At 33.6% G+C, this 21472-nt stretch overlaps 5 protein-coding genes across 8 annotated transcripts in view; 3 read left to right on the forward strand and 2 right to left on the reverse strand.

Moving 5' to 3' along the window:
* Positions 1-351: 351 nt before the first annotated feature.
* Positions 352-2098, forward strand: LOC125848429 (transcription repressor KAN1-like). The gene is made up of 6 exons (XM_049528292.1): positions 352-541; positions 675-751; positions 855-888; positions 1354-1546; positions 1721-1805; positions 1940-2098. Exons 1-6 carry the CDS (start codon positions 352-354, stop codon positions 2096-2098), a joined length of 738 nt encoding a protein of 245 aa, XP_049384249.1.
* Positions 2099-3001: 903 nt separating this feature from the next.
* Positions 3002-3451, forward strand: LOC125847419 (glycine-rich protein 5-like). Its single transcript, XM_049527041.1, has one exon. It carries the CDS (start codon positions 3002-3004, stop codon positions 3449-3451), a length of 450 nt encoding a protein of 149 aa, XP_049382998.1.
* A 5057-nt stretch (positions 3452-8508) lies between these two features.
* Positions 8509-9426, forward strand: LOC125847421 (glycine-rich cell wall structural protein 2-like). The gene has a single exon (XM_049527042.1). It carries the CDS (start codon positions 8509-8511, stop codon positions 9424-9426), a length of 918 nt encoding a protein of 305 aa, XP_049382999.1.
* Positions 9427-9911: 485 nt separating this feature from the next.
* On the reverse strand, positions 9912-13777 carry LOC125848427 (uncharacterized). 2 transcript variants are annotated; one of them, XM_049528290.1, is made up of 7 exons: positions 13606-13777; positions 12547-12811; positions 12348-12467; positions 12108-12266; positions 11152-11324; positions 10895-11000; positions 9912-10127 (listed from the first exon to the last, which is right to left on the reverse strand). In XM_049528290.1, exons 2-7 carry the CDS (start codon positions 12787-12789, stop codon positions 10098-10100), a joined length of 831 nt encoding a protein of 276 aa, XP_049384247.1. In that variant the 5' UTR covers positions 12790-12811; positions 13606-13777; the 3' UTR covers positions 9912-10097. The 2 variants fall into 2 exon arrangements, with proteins under 2 accessions (XP_049384247.1, XP_049384248.1); XM_049528291.1 differs by having other exon boundaries at positions 13707-13731.
* A 1237-nt stretch (positions 13778-15014) lies between these two features.
* LOC125848425 (deoxyhypusine synthase) overlaps positions 15015-21472 on the reverse strand; it is a 45667-nt gene continuing 39209 nt past the window's right edge. Inside the window, exons 1-6 of one of the 3 annotated variants that reach the window (XM_049528285.1) lie at positions 16592-16830; positions 16347-16514; positions 16047-16265; positions 15868-15954; positions 15628-15751; positions 15015-15538 (exon numbers count right to left, since the gene is read on the reverse strand). In XM_049528285.1, coding sequence (XP_049384242.1) covers positions 15201-15538; positions 15628-15751; positions 15868-15954; positions 16047-16265; positions 16347-16514; positions 16592-16789 — 1134 coding nt within the window. In that variant the 5' untranslated portion in view covers positions 16790-16830 and the 3' untranslated portion in view covers positions 15015-15200. Of the gene's footprint in view, positions 15539-15627; positions 15752-15867; positions 15955-16046; positions 16266-16346; positions 16515-16591; positions 16831-21472 lie in introns of those variants that run through there. The other 2 variants (XM_049528286.1, XM_049528283.1) reach the window with 2 other exon arrangements.

Genomic DNA, 21472 nt, shown 5'->3' on the forward strand with positions numbered 1-21472 from the left:
TCAAACAAAGAATGTCCTGTAAAGTAATCAGAAATTCAGAATCTTTTTTTCCTTATTCATTTTCTTCCTTTTTTTAGAGTCACTATTTTCATCCAATTATGAGTGCAAAGTTGAACAAAATTCAAAATTTTCAGCTTCATAATCAAAATTCATAAGACTTAAAAATCCTATAGTTGTAAAAGCGTGGACACAAGTAGACAAAAGGTGACAACAGTGACTAGCTAGCTAGCTCCCTTATATTTATTACTCCCTTTTTAGTTTTTTTCTCTATACTTAAACATAGACGACTATATATAATAACTCCTTTAATTCTCTCTTCAAGATCTAAGCTTAGCTATCTTCCCAACCAAAATGATGAAAGGGCTAGAATTCTCCGAAAATTCTCCTTCTTTATCCATCGAGCTAGGAAATAGCAATAGCGATCAATCATCAGGGTTAGCTATAAGACCATATGTTAGATCCAGAATGCCAAGACTTCGATGGACTCATGATCTTCATCGCAGCTTTGTGCATGCTGTTGAGCGTCTTGGTGGAGTTGATCGTAAGCCTAACTCTCTCTTTTTTTTTATATATATGTAAAGATTTTACATTCTTCTATTAAGAAACAGAAGTGGACCTATATATCATCATGACTTAATAATTTGGTAGCTATTTATTTATATACAAATAATTAGGAGCAACACCAAAGATGGTGCTACAAATTATGGATGTTAAGGGCCTCACCATTTCTCACATTAAGAGTCACCTTCAGGTAATAAAAGTTCTATGAAAATTTTAAATTCTCTTCTTTTTTTTTTTTTTTTCCCCCACCGTTTCTGTTGCTTTAAGAAAATGTATTTTGATGATATGAACAGATGTACAGAAGCATGAAACATGAACAGATGCAAGGTATCCCTATTTACATAATTTTTTCTATATGTACTAGTTATATATATATATATATAATTAAAGAAGCGAGTTCAGGTGCATAATTTAAATTCACAATTTTTTTTTCAACCGCTTGAAACTTGATTTTATTATCTAAGAAGATGATAAAATAGAAAGTAAATGAGTAGTGAGCGGTGATGCAATCAAGAAAAAATATTACTTCATTTGAAGTTCCATTTGAGGAATTTTTTTATGTTTCATTTTACCCTTTTTGAGTTTTGCCTGACTCCATATCACCTTTAGGTTTACTAAAATTGAAAAAGGACTTAGAACTACTTGTACTAGGGCTAGATCTATTGCTAGGGAGACCAAAATTGTGAATTCACCTTTTTTTAATTTTGTCACACATAAGTATGTAACGCCACTGAGTTAATTAATTACGTCTACCACCAACTCATTTGACCTTTTTTTGGCTATTAACTGAAGCAGAAGCTGCAAATGGGAGAAAGAGGAACAGAATTGATGGTTCAGATCAAATGAATTTTCCACAGGGAAACTTTCTTCATAGTTACTATCATTTCAATGGCAAAACCGTGATTGATGGCCATCTTAATTCGACTGTAACAACTAACTATTTGGACAAAATTGCTTCCAGCCCTACTGTTTTTCCTTCTCCATGGTTCGTCTCATTTTTCTTCTCTTCCCTTATCTCCATTTTCCTTTTTTAAAAATATTGTAATTTTTGAGTGTGAACGCTTTTTACACAATCAACCTGAAAAGTAAGACAGATAACTCCGGAGCTAGTATTGAATTACAATGATGATATATGAAATTACATGTTTACCCCTCCCAGGAAACCTATGCCAGAGAAGATGATGGGATTGGAAGGACGATGCTACATGTTTAGGGATTTCTTCAATGGAACCATTACTATTCGAGTAATAAACGAAATCCTTAATTCGCGTTTTATTAATTAACTTTCTTTAGCTTGACATAGTAAATTGGAAACAATTACGATATACTTATATAATAGAGAATTACGACTAACTAGAATTTTATTTTTGTTTGGCAGGATGGAGATGATGGGAATAAAATAGTACGAACATATGGTACTAGCAATTTGTCAAATAAGAGTGCAACTTCAATGATTGAAGAGGAAGACTCCCATAGCACTATGTCCTTAGAGCTATCTCTCAGTTCAGATATCTCTCTTGACCTCACCCTTGGTTAAAATCCCTTGGTTTCTTCTATTTCCTCAAGGAAAAAAAAAAAACTCTTTTAGTTAATCCTTATTAAGTATATGCTAATACAAGGAAGTAACCTTCTTGTTTCTGTTTAAACTAACCTAGCTAGCTAGGTTTATTAGAACTTTGTAACTTAATCAGTTTTATAATCCACCTAAGACTGGCCAAGGTGCAGTGATAGTTCATAATGTATAAGGGTTTAGTTTCAACTTTATAGAATATTGTTGAAATGTGTGTTAATCGTCTTATCTAAAAGTTTAAAAAGGTTAGTCACTGAGAGTAAGCTAATTTTATGATTTTAATTATATATTTATGACACCTCTCCTTCATGTGTGGGCTTGAATATTAATGTTTTTATTCACTAGCCAAGCATGTGAAAATCCTTTTTGATAATTGATATATAGTAATGGTGAGACTTAGACTTAATTAGGGCGTATGTCCATTATGATATATACCATGTTAATTAAAGTGTGTGACTATTTCATCTAGAAATTTAAGTTACTAAATAGAGTATGAAAACAGTATGAAGTTGTTAAAGTTAAAAGTGATAAGACCTTGTTATAAATTAATTATATTGAACCATATAATTAAGTTGTGTAATTTGATTTGTTTGACGTGTGTTAAGACTTAGGTTGATCATGTAGTCGAGAAGGTGTTAATTAAAGTATGTCTATGGAAAGAGATGTAGTTGGCATCTTTTTTTTTTTCCCCTCTCTAATACATGATTATGTTACACACAATATGTATGAGCTAGTGATATTTCTACCTTTCAAATTCTTCATTATTGTACCAATTTTTAAACACCTATATAGCTTGAGGTTGCAAATCCAAAAAGTCTCACACTCAAAACATCATCCAATATCAACAACTCTTTTCTTCTACTAGTCAAAATGGCAACCACGACACTCTTTGTTATTGTTATTATCACCAGTGTTCTTGCTTACCCTATAAACGCGAGGAGCCTAATTGCAATGAAGGCAAAAACAAAAGCATCAGCTGATGAACAGAATGAATATTTCCAGCACCCTTTTTCGCCTTTTTTTGGCGGTTTTGGTGGTGCTAGAGGTGCAATTAGGCCTCCATTTGGTTTAGGAGCCGGCATTGGTGGTAGTATTGGAGGTGCTTTTGGAAGTGGTTTTGGTCCTTTCGCCGGAAATGGTGGAACAAGTAGTGCTGGAACTGGAACTGGAAGTGGAAGTGGATTTGGTTCTGGTATTAATGAAGGCTTTGGAGATAGTGGTGGCAATAATCCTAATGATAAAATTGAAGGTGAACGTGATGCAGGTGACCTAGGTGAGGGAGGTGATGCAACAATTAAAAATGATATGCACCACCATTGAACTTAAACTCACAGATTTTATTATTATTAATAAAAGATCGCTAAACTACACCATCTAGTAGTATAAATCCGTTCAAAGAAAGCATATTATATATGTTTAGTTTCTATGAAATAGAACAAATAATAGTAGTGACTTCAAATTGCACCTAGGAGAACTATTTATGCTCTCTTTTTTCTCAATATTTTATGTTATTCAAATGCTATAGCTATAGCAAGAAATTTCATAAGTGAGATATTCTTGATTGTTCGATTAACGAAATTATGTGTTTTAATTTCATGTTTGTTTGTTGTTGTTTTTTCCTCGTCCGTTTTGAATGGGATTGAGGTAAATAAAAAATTTCTCTAGTTGTACGATATATATGAACATCTTACACAAGTGTCTCAAATCTCAATAGAAACTTGAGGAAATAGAAAGGAACCATTTCCAAAGGAGCACAACGAAAACATTGACCCTCCAAAGTCTAAATTCCAACATCAAAACCAACTTTAATTTGGTAGATTCATGTTCCAAATGAGCTAACAAATGGGCCTTGCGTTCCCAAATGGGCTGATAACACATTTGAAAATGAGACACAACACCCATGAATGTAGTGCAGTGGATGAAGTTGCTCTTTTCTTAAATACAGGTCTCGAGTTTGAACTATAAGTATAAATTTTTTTTTGAAAGAGAGCGCTTTCTCCGAATGGAGACAATGCAGGTACGAAAAAAAAACAAAAAGAGACACAATNNCCCCCCCCCCCCCCCCCACACCCCCCACATGTACTATCGTGGAAATGAGTCATTTTTATAATTTGAATAGAAAAATATGACTTCACAAACATTTTTCTGTATAATTTTAGACTTTTTATCTTAAAAATATTTTTTTTCTTGACAAATAACATAAAATTAAAATTAAATTTGTAAAAGGCTACAAAATCAATTAACCGATTTTGATGAAGGAATTTCTCTCGTGAATCTCCCACATTTCCAAAAATTCAAGGAAAACTAGTGCCTGACTACTGACTAGTATAATCTCAAGNTTTTGATAGAGAGCGCTTTCTCCAAATGGAGACAATGCAGGTACCAAAAAAAAACAAAAAGAGACACAATCCCCCCACATGTACTATCGTGGAAATGAGTCATTTTAGATCCTTGATTTTTATAATTTGAATTGAAAAATATGACTTCACAAACATTTTTCTGTATATTTTTAGACTTTTTATCTTAAAAATATTTTTTTTCTTGACAAATAACATAAAATTAAAATTAAATTTGTAAAAGGCTACAAAATCAATTAACCGATTTTGATGAAGGAATTTCTCTCGTGAATCTCCCACATTTCCAAAAATTCAAGGAAAACTAGTGCCTGACTACTGACTAGTATAATCTCAAGAATTTATTCGCACGTAGTTTAACCGATTTATACAAGTCTGGAACCATTTTTACAAGAATGGTAGTCAAGAAATAAAAAAAATAAAGAGGGTTCTAGTAATTCGAAAAAGAAGTTAAAAACAATAACATTGCTAGAGATTTGACTTTATCAATTCTAATGTAAATATATATTGTCTAATTAAGATACAAAAATTATTAAGCTATAATCACTATTACTTAATTCTTTTTTTAGATTGTACATATGGATAACTATTCCTATAACCTATACATAAGCAGGTCTTATCACGGAGATATTCTTTGATTAAAGTACTAATTTACTACTAATCCACAACAAATTATCTATTTTTTCCCCAAGAAACAATGATTAAGAAAAACAAAATGGTCCATTTGTTTATTATTTGAACGCCGTTCTACAGCCAAACATGTTTGGGCGTATTACGTACCCTTTTGTTATCAATTTAGTTAGCTTCTATACAGTAACAAAAATGATGTAAAAGAAATTCTTTAATGCCATCAAAAGTTAACTATATATAATCCTAAAAGTTAACTACATATAATCGTTCATAATAAATGATAGTATAAGTTACGAAAAAAAATAACTCAGATCATGTGCTATAATATGTTATACTATACCAATTGTGGTTAAACAAATTTAAACTACACTATCGACATCTAAAGATGAAATTCTTTGTTTTTTCATTCGGGTACATATATATGCCATTTATTATAAATTTCCTAATGTATACTATAATTTTGAGCTAATTAAGCACAGATTAATTAAAGACAACTACACCGGACAGCTAGGATTAATGCTTTATTTCTGTTAATTTAAGTTTATACCATGGTACGTAATTAGACACTTGGAATATCAAATGCATATTTGGTTGGGGGAAAACATCTAGAATATCCAACTAGGAAATTTTTAAAAGGCATGGAAGAGGGCACTATATAAATTTAAAACTTAAAATTGAAGTTGAAGACATATCTATATATATAGTGGGAGTAGTTTGTACAATTGTATTCCATTTAGAAGATTTAAGAAGAAGCTTGAATATTTGGTGCATGGAAAAAGACAAAGTAAAGAATTCTCGAATCTCAAAATTAAATGTGCAAGAAAATGATGAACATGAAAATGGAATAATATTATGTTTACTTTCCCTACATTGCTTTATCGTATTCTATCTTTATGAGTTCATGATGGAAAAAGAAGATGCACAGCATAAACACTCCATTTGGGATGTTTTTTTTTTTTTTTTTGGTTATTCTTTACCAAATCAAATATTCCTATTTTATATTACAAATAAGCAAATTCAAAAGAATTTGGAGGTTCTAAGTTCCAAAAGTAAAATGGAATATATTGATCACTTATCACGTATGAGTAAAAAGTTTAACGAATTTTACCTGACCAACTAATGGATGCATTCTTTCTCCTAACCATGATTCTTAAGATATAAACTTCATCAAACTACTTTCATAGTAATTACTACCTGATATAACTTGACTTGAACACTCAATAGGGAGAAGTATTATTTACTAACTACATATTGTAGCAAGCGATCTATGTAGGGTAAAATTCTGACTTTACTTCGTACTGAATAAATGATGACTGTCAGGGGCAGATCTAGGAAGGCCTAAAGAGTGTTACATGACACGGCTTCATTGGACAATTTATATATATATTTGATCTCTTTTTTAATCAGTACATATAACATAATTATAAGAAAATCGAAAAAAATGAAAAACCAAAAGAACCGACTAAAATTAAAATTTAAAAAACCGACTTTATATAGATTTGATTTTATTTATAGATTTAATAAGCCGACATAATTAAATTAATCATTTTTTAATAAAAAACCAAATCAAGCCAATCTATATACACCACAAACGTCCTCTATTTGTTTTCCGAAAGATGAAGCATGATGGAAGTGGTATACTATTTTCATTTGGGAGGTATCTGCGATGCCATGTTCGATATATATAATTTAAATCTAAATCTTTTTTTGGTTGTAATTGGATTGATTGAAGTAGAATGTCTAGTTGGATGAAATTACTCGAAAATGTATCCCCTCATTGACCAAAAGTTAAACTAGAAGTATAAACTTTATATAAAGTGGTCCTTGGGAATTTGGGATCAAAAGCTGGAATATAAGTAAACGAAAAGGAATGTTGACTTTCTGATAATGTTTGGACCATGAGTGACAATATGGGTGCCATTATATATCAGCTCCATTCTTGTTCCTTGCCACAAGTACACTTCAAGTATCCAATGGAATGCCACTATACACCAAATTATTTCTTCCTACTTCTTTCTTTATTCATTTCGTTTTGCCAATTATTTATTTCCAATCATAAATCCTACACTCACATGGGCTGCGCAAACAAACAATATCTCAAAATTAATTAAATAAATAAATAAATAATATCTCAATTCTTAATCAGATATCTCAACTTCGAAATTAAAAAAAATCTTGATAGAAAGCGCTTCTTCTTTTAATGGGTCTTACACTACACCGAGAGAATCTGTATTAATCTAGTCCTAAAATTAGTATCTTACATAAAAAGATAAAAGAAATTCTTCTACTTGCTCTTACTCTATTTCTATGCCAATAGAAATACAATCTTTCTAACTCCATAATATTTATTTGGTATTAATAGAAAATGGTACGTAGAGCTATAAATAAAACAGAATGACACCTGGAAATCATGATCAAAACGAATCCAAAATCTTTGTTAAGAATTACCTTAATTTAGTGAAGATATAAGCACCAACTCCACTATTTCATTGTCAATTATCATAATGTACGATATCAACATGTGTAAGCCATAGGTTTAATCGCATTTAGTCCTATTGTCTTTACTATGTTTAAAAATTCCATTAATATCTAATTGGTTCGCAACTTTTTAGAAATAATTGGAATTAGACCGAACCATGATCCTTTGGTTAGAGGAATATCTAGTTCAGACAACTCATATTCCATACTAGTTTTGTATTTGGTAATATATGTGTTTACATGAACTCGATAAATTTTATATATAATTCTATTTCAATTTGTTTCTCCGAATTTCTTTGTAGTTCGTTTTAAAAGAATGTCTTCTTCTTTTTTGCAGCTCTTTGATTCTAATTTTCCACATAATATATTTAAGAACATTAAAAATAAAAAAACATTTGATATATTCTACGTATTTTTAATTTAAGACCGACAACAAAATTCATATAAAAAAAACAAATTACTTTCTTAGAGTATATTATTAAAAAGCTCGCTAAATATTTGAGGGTAGAACTAATTATATTATTTAAAATTGCTATAGAAACATGTTACTTCCAATTGTGAATTCGCCTCGGATACTAATAATATTTTGTACCAACTAAATATCGATAATTTTAAGTTCCTGGTAATAATTTAGTAGCCTGTCAACTTATTGTTGACCTTTTTCCTTTTTAAAATTTCAAGACATGCATCTTTCAACTTACCATAATTTGAGATATGTTCAAATGATTGCATGAATAATATGGCTATAAATAGAGGAGTCATTTGCACAAAGAAGAAACCAAGAAGTGGAAGCTCAAAAGTTGGTCACTAGACTCACTACTCATCAGTACTGAGCATACACTAATTGTTACTTGAAGAGTCATGGTTATTTCTAGTCGTTCTTTGTGTGTGGCTCTTCTTGTACTATGCATTGTTATGGCGTGTATGGAGGAGGGACACGGGGAGGATGGAGATGATTATTGCAACTATGGTGGATGGCGTGCATGCAAAAGTTTTAATAATCGTGTAGGAGGAGGAGGTGGTGGGGGCGGTGGTGGTGGTGGAGGAAGTGGTAATGGAGGTTCGGGACATGGTGCAGGGGCAGGTGTCGGTGTGGGAGGTGGAGGAGGCCGTGGTGGTGGTGGGGGGGATGGAACTAGTGGTTCTGGTCATGGTGAAGGATTTGGAGCTGGAGTTGGTACAGAAGGTGGTGGAGGGTCTGGTGGGGGAGGTGGTACTGGCGTAGATGGAGGGTATGGTCATGGTAGTGGTTTTGGAGCAGGTGTAGGTTTTGGAACTTTTGGTGGACGTAAAGGTGGTGGTGGTTTTGCAGGGGGAGGTGGAGGAGGTGGTGGCGGTGGTGGTGGTGAGGGTGGTTCTGCCGGAGGATCAGGTCATGGTAGCGGCTTTGGAGCTGGAGTTGGTGGGGCAGGTGGAGGTGGTGGAGGAGGAGGAGGAGGTGGTGGTGGTGGTGGAACCAACGGTGGATATGGTCATGGAAGTGGTTTCGGGATGGGTGTAGGTTTTGGTGGAAATGGTGGTGGAGGTGGAGGGGGAGGGGGAGGTGGAGGCAGCAATGGCTCGGGTGGAGGTTCTGGCCATGGTAGTGGTTCTGGAGCAGGTGGTGGTGGTGGTGGAGGAGGTAGAAATACGAATGATGAGAATGGTGGTGGTTCTGGTTATGGTGAAGGAGAAGGCAGTGGATATGGTGGCAATTATAGTAATGATAATGGTGGCATTGGAATGGGATTTGGTATTGGTATGGGATTTGGCTTTGGAATGGGAACAGGTACAGTAAGTGGAAATTCTAGTCCAATTGATGAAGCTAGCAAGAATGGTGACAAACAGCCCTAAAGTCTCTCATTGCCTACTTTGCTCAAAAGCTAAATTGTCAACCAATCATTTGCCATGCAAATTGTATTTGTTTTTTATTTCCTGCTCTACTGTTTTTAAAGACAATAATTCGGATAAGGTCACTGAAAAAGAGATATTCATGAGTGACAATTACAACTGCATTGTACAATGAGCAATAGTTATATATATATATTTGTATTCTTTCTTTGCATTTTCATTTCAATTAAAGTTACTTTTACCATTTTTCTTCTTTAGTTTTTCCTATTTTGGTTGTATGATGAACCAAAGTAGTTAGAGAGTAGTGATTTAATTTTTTATGACAGGTGATTTCAAGGAGTTTTGCCCTGTTGAATAGCCTATTGATCAACATCAAAATTCACATATATGGTTTTTGATCTTATATATATGCTCTGTCACTGTGAAAGTACAGCAATATGTTCAGCAAAAGTTCACGGTGAGCAGTGTTCAAAGCAGCACAGACTAGCTTCATTCAATATATCCTTTTTATATTCTTTGCTCTCTGAAGATTTAGTGGAAGTTTGCATGTCGAACATACATTGATGTAGCAGAATATTAATGTTTAACAGAGAATGGACAAAGGAAAGAAATGTGTACATATCTTGTTGAACTATGTTTCATATTTGTGAAGTCCAAATTCTGGATCTACTGCTTCATCCTCTAGGCCACTGTGGACTCCCAACCTAAAAAAGATGTAAGGAGAAAATATACTCGGTGAATAAGAAAGAACATGTTACCAACAACACCAAGGTTTGTTTTTTTGGCATACTGAAAACCATAAATTTTCAAACCAAAAGTTCCTTGTATGTGGTAAAAATTATCTATAGTTTCTTTGTTAACATACCTTTTACGAACATCTTATAGAAGGATATATCCAGGAATAATCACCATCTGTAGATTAGTAGTCCAACAGTTGAGATATCATTTACATCCTCATTAGACTTCCTCTGATGTTGAAGGAATTAGTTTCTTATGCAAATACTAATTGTCATTATTATAACTAGTATTTTTTTTAACAACCGTGGTATCCAGATCAACTTCCGTGCACTTTGACTAATTCTACATGGTAATTGCTACCTCTCAACAACACAAGTACCGGATAACTCTACCCACCAAGGATGGATGCATAATTATCTTTAAGTTAATAAGTAATGTAATTATCAAATCATAAAACAAGAGATGATCTTTATAGTGCCCTGGTTTAGTTTTGCTTTGAGGCAAAAACCAGATTTGAACCATGAACACTAGGAGACACAGTTGTGCCATGCTTTAGAGTTTAAACATAGTGGATTTTGAGTTGAGATCTGATTCTATCTACATTTGTTTATGCATGCCTAACCACTGAGCCCTATCAGACCAGAAAATCGAATTATGAACCTTACATTACATATTTCTGCTAATGTTGTTCTGGAAAGAGTATTAGAAGTAGAAAACTGTCGATTGAACTCACCTCTAGAGTGGTAAAAACTAATCTCATCCGGCTAGCAACAACAGATGGCTCTTCAGCATGACCAGCAACTGCCATCTGCTCTAGTTGGAGAGTTTTCACTGGGAGCCTTCAGGAGCAGACCAGAGAATGTTAATACACAAATCAATACTAAAAAATGGACTTCCAATAAATTCCTCAAAAGAAAAACATTGATGACAGGTTTTCCTCTTAGCGACAAAATATCTAATTGAGGATGGTATGCCCTCCGGCAACCTTACCATGCCATCCCTCTCACAAAGTATGCATTTGCTATGATTGCACAGAAGCCCTTCCACTGGACTATCATTTCATCAGAAACTGGGGATGTGGATGACCATCGAACTATAGTTGGTTGAGGTGTACATAGGATGGTGATGAATATAATGCTCAACCACATAATACACTCATCAACCTGCAACATAACCAGATGTCGTCATTAAATAGCTGTCATCACAGATCTTTAGTTGCCATGGTGATTCTCATGATTATAGCAAAACTTGCAACGGATACATGTAATCAACTGGTTTATAGATCTTATATCCTTTTTAAAATGAGGAAACTCGTACATCTGGAGAAAATTTTTAACACCTATCTAACCATTCTAGAAAATTTTTAACACCTATCTAACCATTCTAGCAACAGATCATTATACAGTAGCATGGACAAAATTTAACAATTTATTAGCATCCTAGTTCTTTTCCAGACACCTTTTCTCATCCCAAAATTAAGGAGGAATCACTGAAAGACTCTGCCAATGTTTTCAGAATGAAAGTCGATGTCAAGAGTTCCTAAAGAAACTTCTCGACACAACAAATATTGCTTCTAATCAAAATCCTCAACTCCTGATAAACTAGTCTATCTGAAACCAAACAGCAGCAGAGCATTTTATTTCAACGTATGCTAGTGTCACACTGTTACTACTTTAAGAAAAGAGGCAGTCTAGCAATTATCTTTGAGATATTCCACGTCGGTGCCAGTCAGTGGGAAGAAAGTGAATGATTTGGCACTTAACGGTAAACAAATGGCGAAAAATCTTCATTCAACTTCCTCAGTATTATATAATGGACTATGTACATACTGTATAATCCTAGATACAGAAACAGTAGCATCCACAGGGTTCCACAAAGCTGCCAATCATATTCAATTATTTTGTATCCATACATATCCCTGATTGTGCAATGCGAAAGTGACTCACCTCCACAGATAAAATCTTGGATTTCAGGCTGGTACTTCCTCCATATGTTTCCATGGCTTCAATTTCAACACCTGATTCCTTTAAAGAAAACAGTTCTTTCCTCAATCCTTCATCAGTACATCCCAAAGCATATGCATTCACACCAGCACTGATGAACTCCTGAAAGATCAGAATCATAACAATGCACAAAGAGAGCAACAAACAGAAGTTACAGAGAAAGGAAGAAATAACTGAGAATACTTTTAAGTTGTCACCTCCTCCGCGCTCAAGAAAATTCTTGTATCGCCTGAACAGACTGATGGCTATATTTCGGGAGGAGCGGTACTCATTTTCAGGTGAAGTAGTATCTTGTGACCGGCACTGAAGAAACCATGAAACAAGAGCTACATAAGGATATGTTAAATGTCAAGAGAGATAAAATGTTCGAATAAGCGCTTACCAGCAATCTATATGAAGCGGATTGCTGAGAGAGTTTATAAGTTTTCAGTTGACTTGGCCAAGTCCAAGAAAAAGAACAACTGCTGACTCCTTTAGCAGGAGAACTCACAAGGGTAGCAGAACTAAGATTACTAATCAAGGGATTGACATTTTTACTCTTGCAAGGAATGACTTCATGCAGCACACTAGTATCCAGAAATGACTGACAGCTGCTAATGGCATGTGGATTTTGAAGCCCTAACATTGTTGAACCATGATACACTCACCTTGAAGCAACAACAAAAGATAAAAGATAAAAATTCAGAATAGTTTAGTGTTGCAAAGGATGCCTATCTAGTTTCTAAGATCTTTAAAAACCACTAAATGTTTCCTTGAGTAAGTGAAACAGGGAAACCAAAACGAATTCAAATGTTATCCCTTTCGTGACTTCAATTTTATCTGTTTCTTCTCGACAATACAACATTAAATGACTTGACTTTCACACCCATATTTCTCCCAAATCAAAACCTTAACGCTATTGATTAGTAACTAAAAATGCACAATCTATGCAAATTGACACTATGAACTAGTTCATTTACATTATGATCATATCTATTACTATCTGCTTTTAACTTTGATGGATAATCCAACAAGAAGGGTTCTGTCTACTCGTCTACAACTCTACACACAACAACAGAAAGGTACCAGCATGAACTACTACAACAACTACACCTTAAGCTTAAACTAAGTTGGCATCCGCTATAAGGATTCTCGCAATTCATTCTAACACTGAAAAATTGTTAGTCCAAGAATGAAGTTGCGGGTTATGTGAAACTTATGAAGTAATAGCAAATTTAAGATATTGATTAATACTACAAACTTAAAAGACCACACCAACAAAGAACTTGAAGGGGAAGATGAGACACAGTTCGCAAACTAGGTTTTCAAAATTAAGATTCAATCAATTCCAATTTTCAAATATCATTTTTCACTTTTGAAAACAAAAACTACTTTTTTTTTCAAATTTCAATTTTTTTTAGAAAAGAATAAACCTTTGACAGTTCTGAAAGCTTAAACTAACCGTATCAGCGATTTCATCCGCACAGGAAGAGATATGTTACGAGGAAGATGAGAATTCAGTTTAACAGCAATTGAAATAGAAAGAAAAATGAAGAAAATTACTTGGATTTTGTGAAGATATAAGCTGTTGGAACCATGAATGGTTCTAAGTTTTCTTCATCTGAATTCCTTTTATTTTCCACCAGAAATTCCAATTGCTTCTTAGTGGCTGCCGATTATTTTTTTTACGTTGACCTTTCTTTGTCGCTACACCTGATTTTCATTTTGTACCTTTTTGCTAGGTAAATTTAATTTCCAAAAGACTAATTATTTTAGTTATATATAGACCAATTAATTCTCGATACTAAATTAGAAATACAGACCAATTTGAGAAAGAGTGACTATGACTATTGAGATTGTTTCTGTCCAAAATTTCTGCATGAATTTGTCAGCCTGAAATCATAGATATTTGAGGGGCCACTTTGGCAAAAACCCCACCACCACCACACATTTCCCAAAACCAACGAGCACCTTCTCAAGAGAAACACTAACTTGAAGGTGAGTTATACGGATATTAAGTGTTGTGCCTAATTAATACTCCCTCCGTCCCTATTTACTTGTCCATATTTCCTTTTTTGGTTGTCCCTATTTAGTTGTCCATTTTGACAAATCAAGAAAGGACAACAAATTTTTTCCTATTATACCCTTATTTACACTTCTTGAAAATTGTAAAAGTGTATGTTGTTTCCCTCCAATTTATTTCACTTTAATTCAAATAAGTGGTTGTAATTTTGAAGTGAAAAGTTGTCATAAGGGTAAAATTGTAACTTCACTGTGCTAATCATTGTTGCCTTAATCTGTGTGCCATTTCTAAAGTGGACAACTAAAAAGGGACGGAGGGAGTATTGTATTTGTTAGTTAATTAGAAGGTAAATTATTCATATATTATATTAATATGGTGTTTGATTTGCGATTTAAAAATTTGTATAACTAATACATTTATAAGTTATTAAGCAATGTAATTTATGTATGATAAAACACTAAATAATTAATATTATATAAATAACTAAGCCCTACATAACTAAAACTACATGAAAGCAATGCATAAATTTACTCATAATTAATATTTGCATTACTCATATTTGTGTAAGTCTAACCAATAATTAATTCTTACCCTTCACGAGTGTTTATATCAAATCAGTAAATGCATGACATGCATTTGCATTTGATAAGTGTTACAAGTGTTTCATCTTTTTAAAACCCAACAATAAGTCTCTATGATATACGTCATATCATACATTTATTGATTTGATGTAAATGCAAATAACTTTTTACCCAATAGATATGTCATCAAAATTTAGCTCAAAAAGACGTTACTAAAAAAATAATACACACTAAAAATCAACTTCAGAAACTCATAATCTTTGATACAAACACATGAACATCAACGCTCTCCACTTAAGACCAGAGAGAACTAAATATGGCTCCCTCCCCAAATAGCATGGAGTGAGGAGGATAATTTATTTGAACTTGAACAAACCCTCCTCAATTATTCTGCACACTAACAACACGGCTTAAAAACTAAGCAATACATGTGTAATTGGAAGGACAGCTTCCTTAATGTTCAAACTTGGCACCGTTCTGGGAGAGATTCTTACGCTTAGCTGCAAATGTCTCAGCTACTAATATGGGAAATGCAATTGTTGCATCACAATGCACCTTTGCACTCTTGGCACCAACACGTATCTTTCCCCATGATACAGCTTCATCAGGACGAGCACCAGAGTCACTACCATCATACTCTTGTGCAGTGTTAATTAAGACAGCAAAATCTGCACCATTGCGCATCATATTCGCATTGCAGATATGGTGCTTAGGCAGCCCTCCACCCAGGATAATCATTCCGGTCTTCCTCAAACCAGCATGGACAGCTTCATTATCCATGGCCCTGACATCTGGTTATATATACAACTTAATTCTTTAGTCAAACAATATATATATCTTGATGAGAGAATTAAAAGATTAATCGATAAGATAGTGATACCTCCAACAATGTCTAAGACTAGACCAGGATTACGGTCTTGATCTCCCTTTTGGTAAGAATGAAAGTATAGCATGTCACCTATTGATCCATCCGTCAAGCTAGGACAGAAGACAGGAATCCCGTTCTAAGAATGATAAATACACATTAGTTTATAATAAACTCAAAGAAAATGCATGTTTTTCCTTTTATTTTCTGGAATCAAATTAAATAAGCACTAAACTATTCTTTTTAGAAATTTACCTTGTAAGCCCAATACAAGTATGAGGCTTCATTATTAATTTCTTTACCAAGGCGAGCAATGACTTTAGATGGTGTCCAAAGAACGTTCTGTAATATATACAAAAAGAAGCTAAAAAGGTCAAATCATCACAAACACAAACGCAATTAATTAATGACCCAAGAGTAGAGTAGATATATACCTCATTACTCTGCTCGTCATACATTTGGTCAAAAATTGGCATGATCCAGTCCTCAAATTTGCAGTAGTTGTCATTTGGAACCAATAAATTACCAATACGGTTCAATGCTTTGGATCGTAGAAGAGCTCCAGGCAAAGCAAAGTCCCCCTTGTAAGTTGGTGCGAGGCATTTTATGAGATCCTCTTCAATACCACCAGCAGTAGTAACCAAAACATCAACCTGTAGGGAGGGAACACAAGGTTCAAACTTGACGGTACAACACATGCAGTAAAGACATAAACTAGTGAAAATGCTACTGACCATACGGTGCTGAACAAGGTAGCGGATGGTTTCTCTAACACCAGAAGAAACAAGGTTTGAAGTGAACCCCAAAAATATTTTGCACGTTATCGACTCTCTATATGCAATATCTCTTTCTTTTTCGCTGCAATCCTCAGTGGGCACCTCATGTGAAAGCCTCCAATTTAGCTTCAAAAACATAAATTTCAAACTTCAGGAATCAATTACTTTAAAACTATTTTATCTCAAGTTAAAAGAAATCTAACCATTTGATTAACAATGTCGATGGCGTCACCAAGATTAGAAGCTTGGAAACCAGTGGAAACCATGGATTTGATAAGCTCAAAATAGTTAACGCCTTTATTAAAGTCGTAACCCACAATTTTAGTGCAAGAACCTTCTAGATCTTCCGAAGATTCTTTCAGAACTGCCGATCTTACCGATTCCATCATGTTGCCGTTCATTATTGCTAGATTATAAAAATGAGTTTCTAAGGTTCACTAGGAGTTTTATTTTATGTTATAAATCGAAATCCAAATGGGGAGTTTAAATATGAGTACATAATAACAGGCACTACGCAGCATTATAAATTACAACTAGATTGCCCAAATAAAAAAATGGCCATGACAACTACGTTTCCATAAAAAAAATAAAATATATATATATATATATATAGTTTTCAAATCAACTCCAAGATTTCAATCGTACAATCACCCATTCTATTTTGTTTTGTCCATATCTTTTTTGATTTTTGCTGTCTTCATAATTCTCTATTCTACTCCATCTGGCTCATATTAGTTGATCATTTCTCTAAATCAAGTTTTCAATCTTCCTATTATGGATTCTAATTGTATCAACACATTGGTAAGCGTAAAAAAAATATTCAAATGTGAACCCATTTATTGATCCACTTCAAAAAAAAGTACTTCCTCTCCTCTATCCCTAATTACTTGTCCACTTTTCCTTTTATAGTTGTTCCTAATTACTTGTTCATTTTGACAAATCAAGAAAGGACAATTATTTTTTACCTATTATACCCTCAATTAAATAATTAATTACATTGAAGAATGTAGAACTTTTCATCCACTTCATAATTAATAGGAGTAAAATGATAAACTCACTATGTCATTAATTGATTTCTTAATAGATGTGTCAATTCAAAAGTGGACAAGTAATTAAGGACAGAGGGAGTATAAGTTGTAAAATTATTGTCAAGAATATTGAAGATCATGCATTTTTTAGAAAACTGGATGAATTCGTGCAATGAATCTTTTCTTTCCAATTCATATGGGTTAGTATAGTTTGACACAAAATTTAAGAAACAAAAAAAAGATTTTTAAAATTTGTGATCTAAGAAAGCCTATAATCATTCATTATTGCAACTTGCAAGAATATGCAAACGGGTTTCTGCCGTTGACGTTTCTACACACGAGGAGTTTGTGTATAAATCAAAATCTGAATCAAAATTAAAATCAAAATGAGGCGGTTAAGTATTGCACAATGTTAGGCAGTATTAGGGGTATCAAATTAAATGAGTGGATTGGATTGAAATAGAAATTTTGTCTCGGTGTTGATTTGTCTAAGTTTACTTTGGGCTCAAATAGACTAAAAATTGGATTGGGTCATGATCGGTTTAATATCAAGAATTTTAACATATGGCTATTTAACTTTTAAAATCATAATTTGAATTTCAACTCGAGAGAATTTATAAAAGGAGTTATAAATGGATAGATAAATACTAAAAGATATAAAATAGATAGTAATTCATACATTCAATATAAAAACATGGGAAAATGGTTTGAAAAATACTCCAATTTTGGCCGAAATTGCTATTACGATAGCAAACTTTATGGAGGACCTTTTACCCCCTGCACTATTTAATAGTGTATTTTAAAGGTATATATGTGCCCACGTGGACACATTACTATTTATAATGATGCAATATATGATGTCCATGTGGGCACATATATAACTTTAAAATACACTATTAAATAGTGCAGGGGTAAAAGGTCTTTTCCAAAATTCGATATTGTTACAACAATTTTGATCAAAGTTTGGATATATTTCAGACCTTCTTCTCTAAAAACATATATTACATCAATACAAATAAAAAATCTTAAAACGGATCAAAATTGAAGAATAAATTTGACTCAACTGAAAATTCTCTTAAAATAAATTAAGACTTGAATAAATTGAGATTGAACTCAATTCAAATTATGTCGAACTCATTTTTTAAAGTTTTAAATAAATTGGACAAATTACCTATAGTAGAGTCATTTTTTACAACCCTATGCAGCATTATGACAACTAAGATGTCCAAAAAAAATATGATTGTGACAGTTAGGTTTCCGAAAGAAAAAGCTTTTCTATCTTCTTACCTTAGAAATGTGAATAGTACTCGTTATTTACGTGTCATCCTTACTATATGAAAACTAAATGATTAATTCATATTTATTGGTCAATTTAATTAATTAAAATAAATTAATTTATATTTATTTATTGAAAACTTCTCTTCAAGAGAACACTAAATAAGGGTGCAATAGTAAACTTACCTAGTTACTTAAGGACATAAAATCTAAAATGATGACATATAAATAAGAACGGAGAAAGTAATTAATTCTATCAACCAATTGACTTTTTTCTATGTTGTAATTTTAACTATTATCATTTGTTGAGAGCTAATCCTCTAGCCATGTTAGAGATATTGAAGTGAGGAAGAGGAGAAGAGGTGAAATTGAGAGTAACAGTGTAAACTGAAAATAACCGACTTGAACATTTCATTATCAACAATGCACTATTTATACACAGTTCCTAACTAACAGTGTTTAATTACTCATGTAACTAACTATCTAACAGACTAACTGATCCAGCTAATTATATACAATTTACATTTTATCACTCCCCCTCAAGTTGGATGGTGGAATATGTCCAACATTCCTAACTTGAACAACATGTTACTATGCAATTGCTTTCCTAAGGTTTTTGTAAAAACATCTGCCACTTGCTCCCTGCTTGTTATGTACTCAGTCTTGATGAGCCCTTCTTGTATTCGTTTTCTAATAAAATGACAATCTATTTCGATGTGCTTTGTCCTCTCATGATACATGGGATTTGAAGCAATTTGTAATGTTGCCTTATTATCACAGTGCAACTTCATAGGCAGTGTAACCTTAGCTTTAATTTCCTGTAGCAGACCCTATAACCAAACTAACTCTGCAACAGTGATTGCCATGCTCCTGTATTCAGCTCCTGCTAAAGACTCACCTATTTTGATGCCAAAGCCTGTTACAGATTTCCTGGATACTACACATGAAGCCCAATCTGCATCACAAAAAGCACTTATTTTGTTTGACTTCTTGCTGCTCATTAATAAATCCAAACCAGGTTGTCCCTTAATATACCTCACTACATGTATTGCTGCATCATAATGTGATTGTTTAGGAGAATGCATAAATTGACTCAAGTGTTGTACAACAAAAGAAATATATGGCCTTGTCATAGCCAAGTATAACAACCTTCCAATCAATCTTTGATAGCCCCTTCTATCTTCCAACTCAGTATCATCCATGAGGTTAAAATGTTCATCATACTCTAAACTTGTAAGTTTCTGATTTTGGTCAAGAGGATTTGAAACTGGTTTGGCTCCTGCTAAGCCACACTCTGATATTAACTCTAAAGTATACCTCCTCTGATTCATCAATATTCCACTCTTTGATCTAGCAAATTCAATGCCAAAAAAGTATCTCAATTCACCTAAATCATTCATTTTAAAGTTATTATGCAATGTCTTTAGCTTCCTGTATTAACTTGTAATTATTTCCAGTAATCAAAAGATCATCCACATATACCAAAATTATCATTAGAATTTGTTTTGGTGAACAAGGAGTAGTCTAATGTACTTTGAGTGAAGCCTGACTGTGTAAGAGCAGTAGTTAGTTTCAAATTTCATTGTCTGTTGGCTAAAGGCACAACACATCTAACGGTCACCATTTTTACAACAGGTGAGAAAATGTTATGATAGTCTAAACCTTCATGTTGTGTGAAGCCTTTAGTTACAAGCCGAGCCTTATATCTTTCAACACTGCCATCATCCTGATACTTAATCTTATACACCCATTTACAACCAATAGGAGTTTTGTTAGCAGGTAAATCAACAATTGTCCAAGTGTGGTTATCACTGAGAGCCTGAATTTCTTGGTCCATAACAAGAATCCAGTTATTGTCCTGAAGAAGCCTGATCAAAAGAAGTAGGCTCTGACATAGAGGAAGAGAGAGTGGATAGATAAGCCTGGTAAGATGGATTGATGTGTGAGTAGGACAGGGAAGAGGAAATGGGATGTGGGGTTGTGAAAGAGGTAACATAGTCAACATGCCATATAGGTGGTCTGGTAGGTCGGGAAGATTTCCTTGAAGGTAAAGGCAATGTAGTAGGAGCCACTGGTGAAGGAGAAGTAGGAGGTGAAGGTGTAATCTGGGGAACTGGTGGTGCAACAATGGGGAATGAATCATCAGTGGGGTGTGGAAATGCAGATATAGGAATAGAAAACGAAAAAGAATGGGGAGAGGGTATAGAGTCGAGGAAAGTATGTTTAGGATGTTTAAAAGGGAAGATAGTTTCTCTAAAAGATCTTTACTGACGAAGAATGAACTGGTTGCAATGTTGTAAAGTTTATAACCCATTTGAGTGTCAGAATAATTCATAAAGATAGAAGGAATGGCTTTGGGAGACAATTTGTCAGTAATAAAAGGTTTGGTAGCATAACAAAGACAACCAAAAACTTTTAGGTGATTGAGGTTAGGAGCATGATTATGGAACACTTGATAAGGAGGATTACCATTCAAAATAGTAGACGGGAGTCTGTTTATAATGAAAGTTACAGTGAGTACACATTTCCCCTAAAATTTTAAAGGTACATGAGCTTGTAAAGCTCTTGCCATTTCTAGGAGGTGTCTATGTTTCCTCTCAGCTATGCCATTTTGTTGGGGAGTATGAACATATGTACTTTGATGGATTATACCAAAGAAAGTAAAAATATTGTTACATTGGTGATTGAAGAACTCAAGACCATTATCTGATCTCACAGTTTTAATGGTTGCTGAAAATTGTGTTTTAACAAAAGTAAGAAAGGCTTAAATGAAAGTCACAA

This window comes from Solanum stenotomum, chromosome 12 (assembly GCF_019186545.1).
Source record: "Solanum stenotomum isolate F172 chromosome 12, ASM1918654v1, whole genome shotgun sequence".
Classification (NCBI taxonomy): domain Eukaryota; kingdom Viridiplantae; phylum Streptophyta; class Magnoliopsida; order Solanales; family Solanaceae; genus Solanum; species Solanum stenotomum.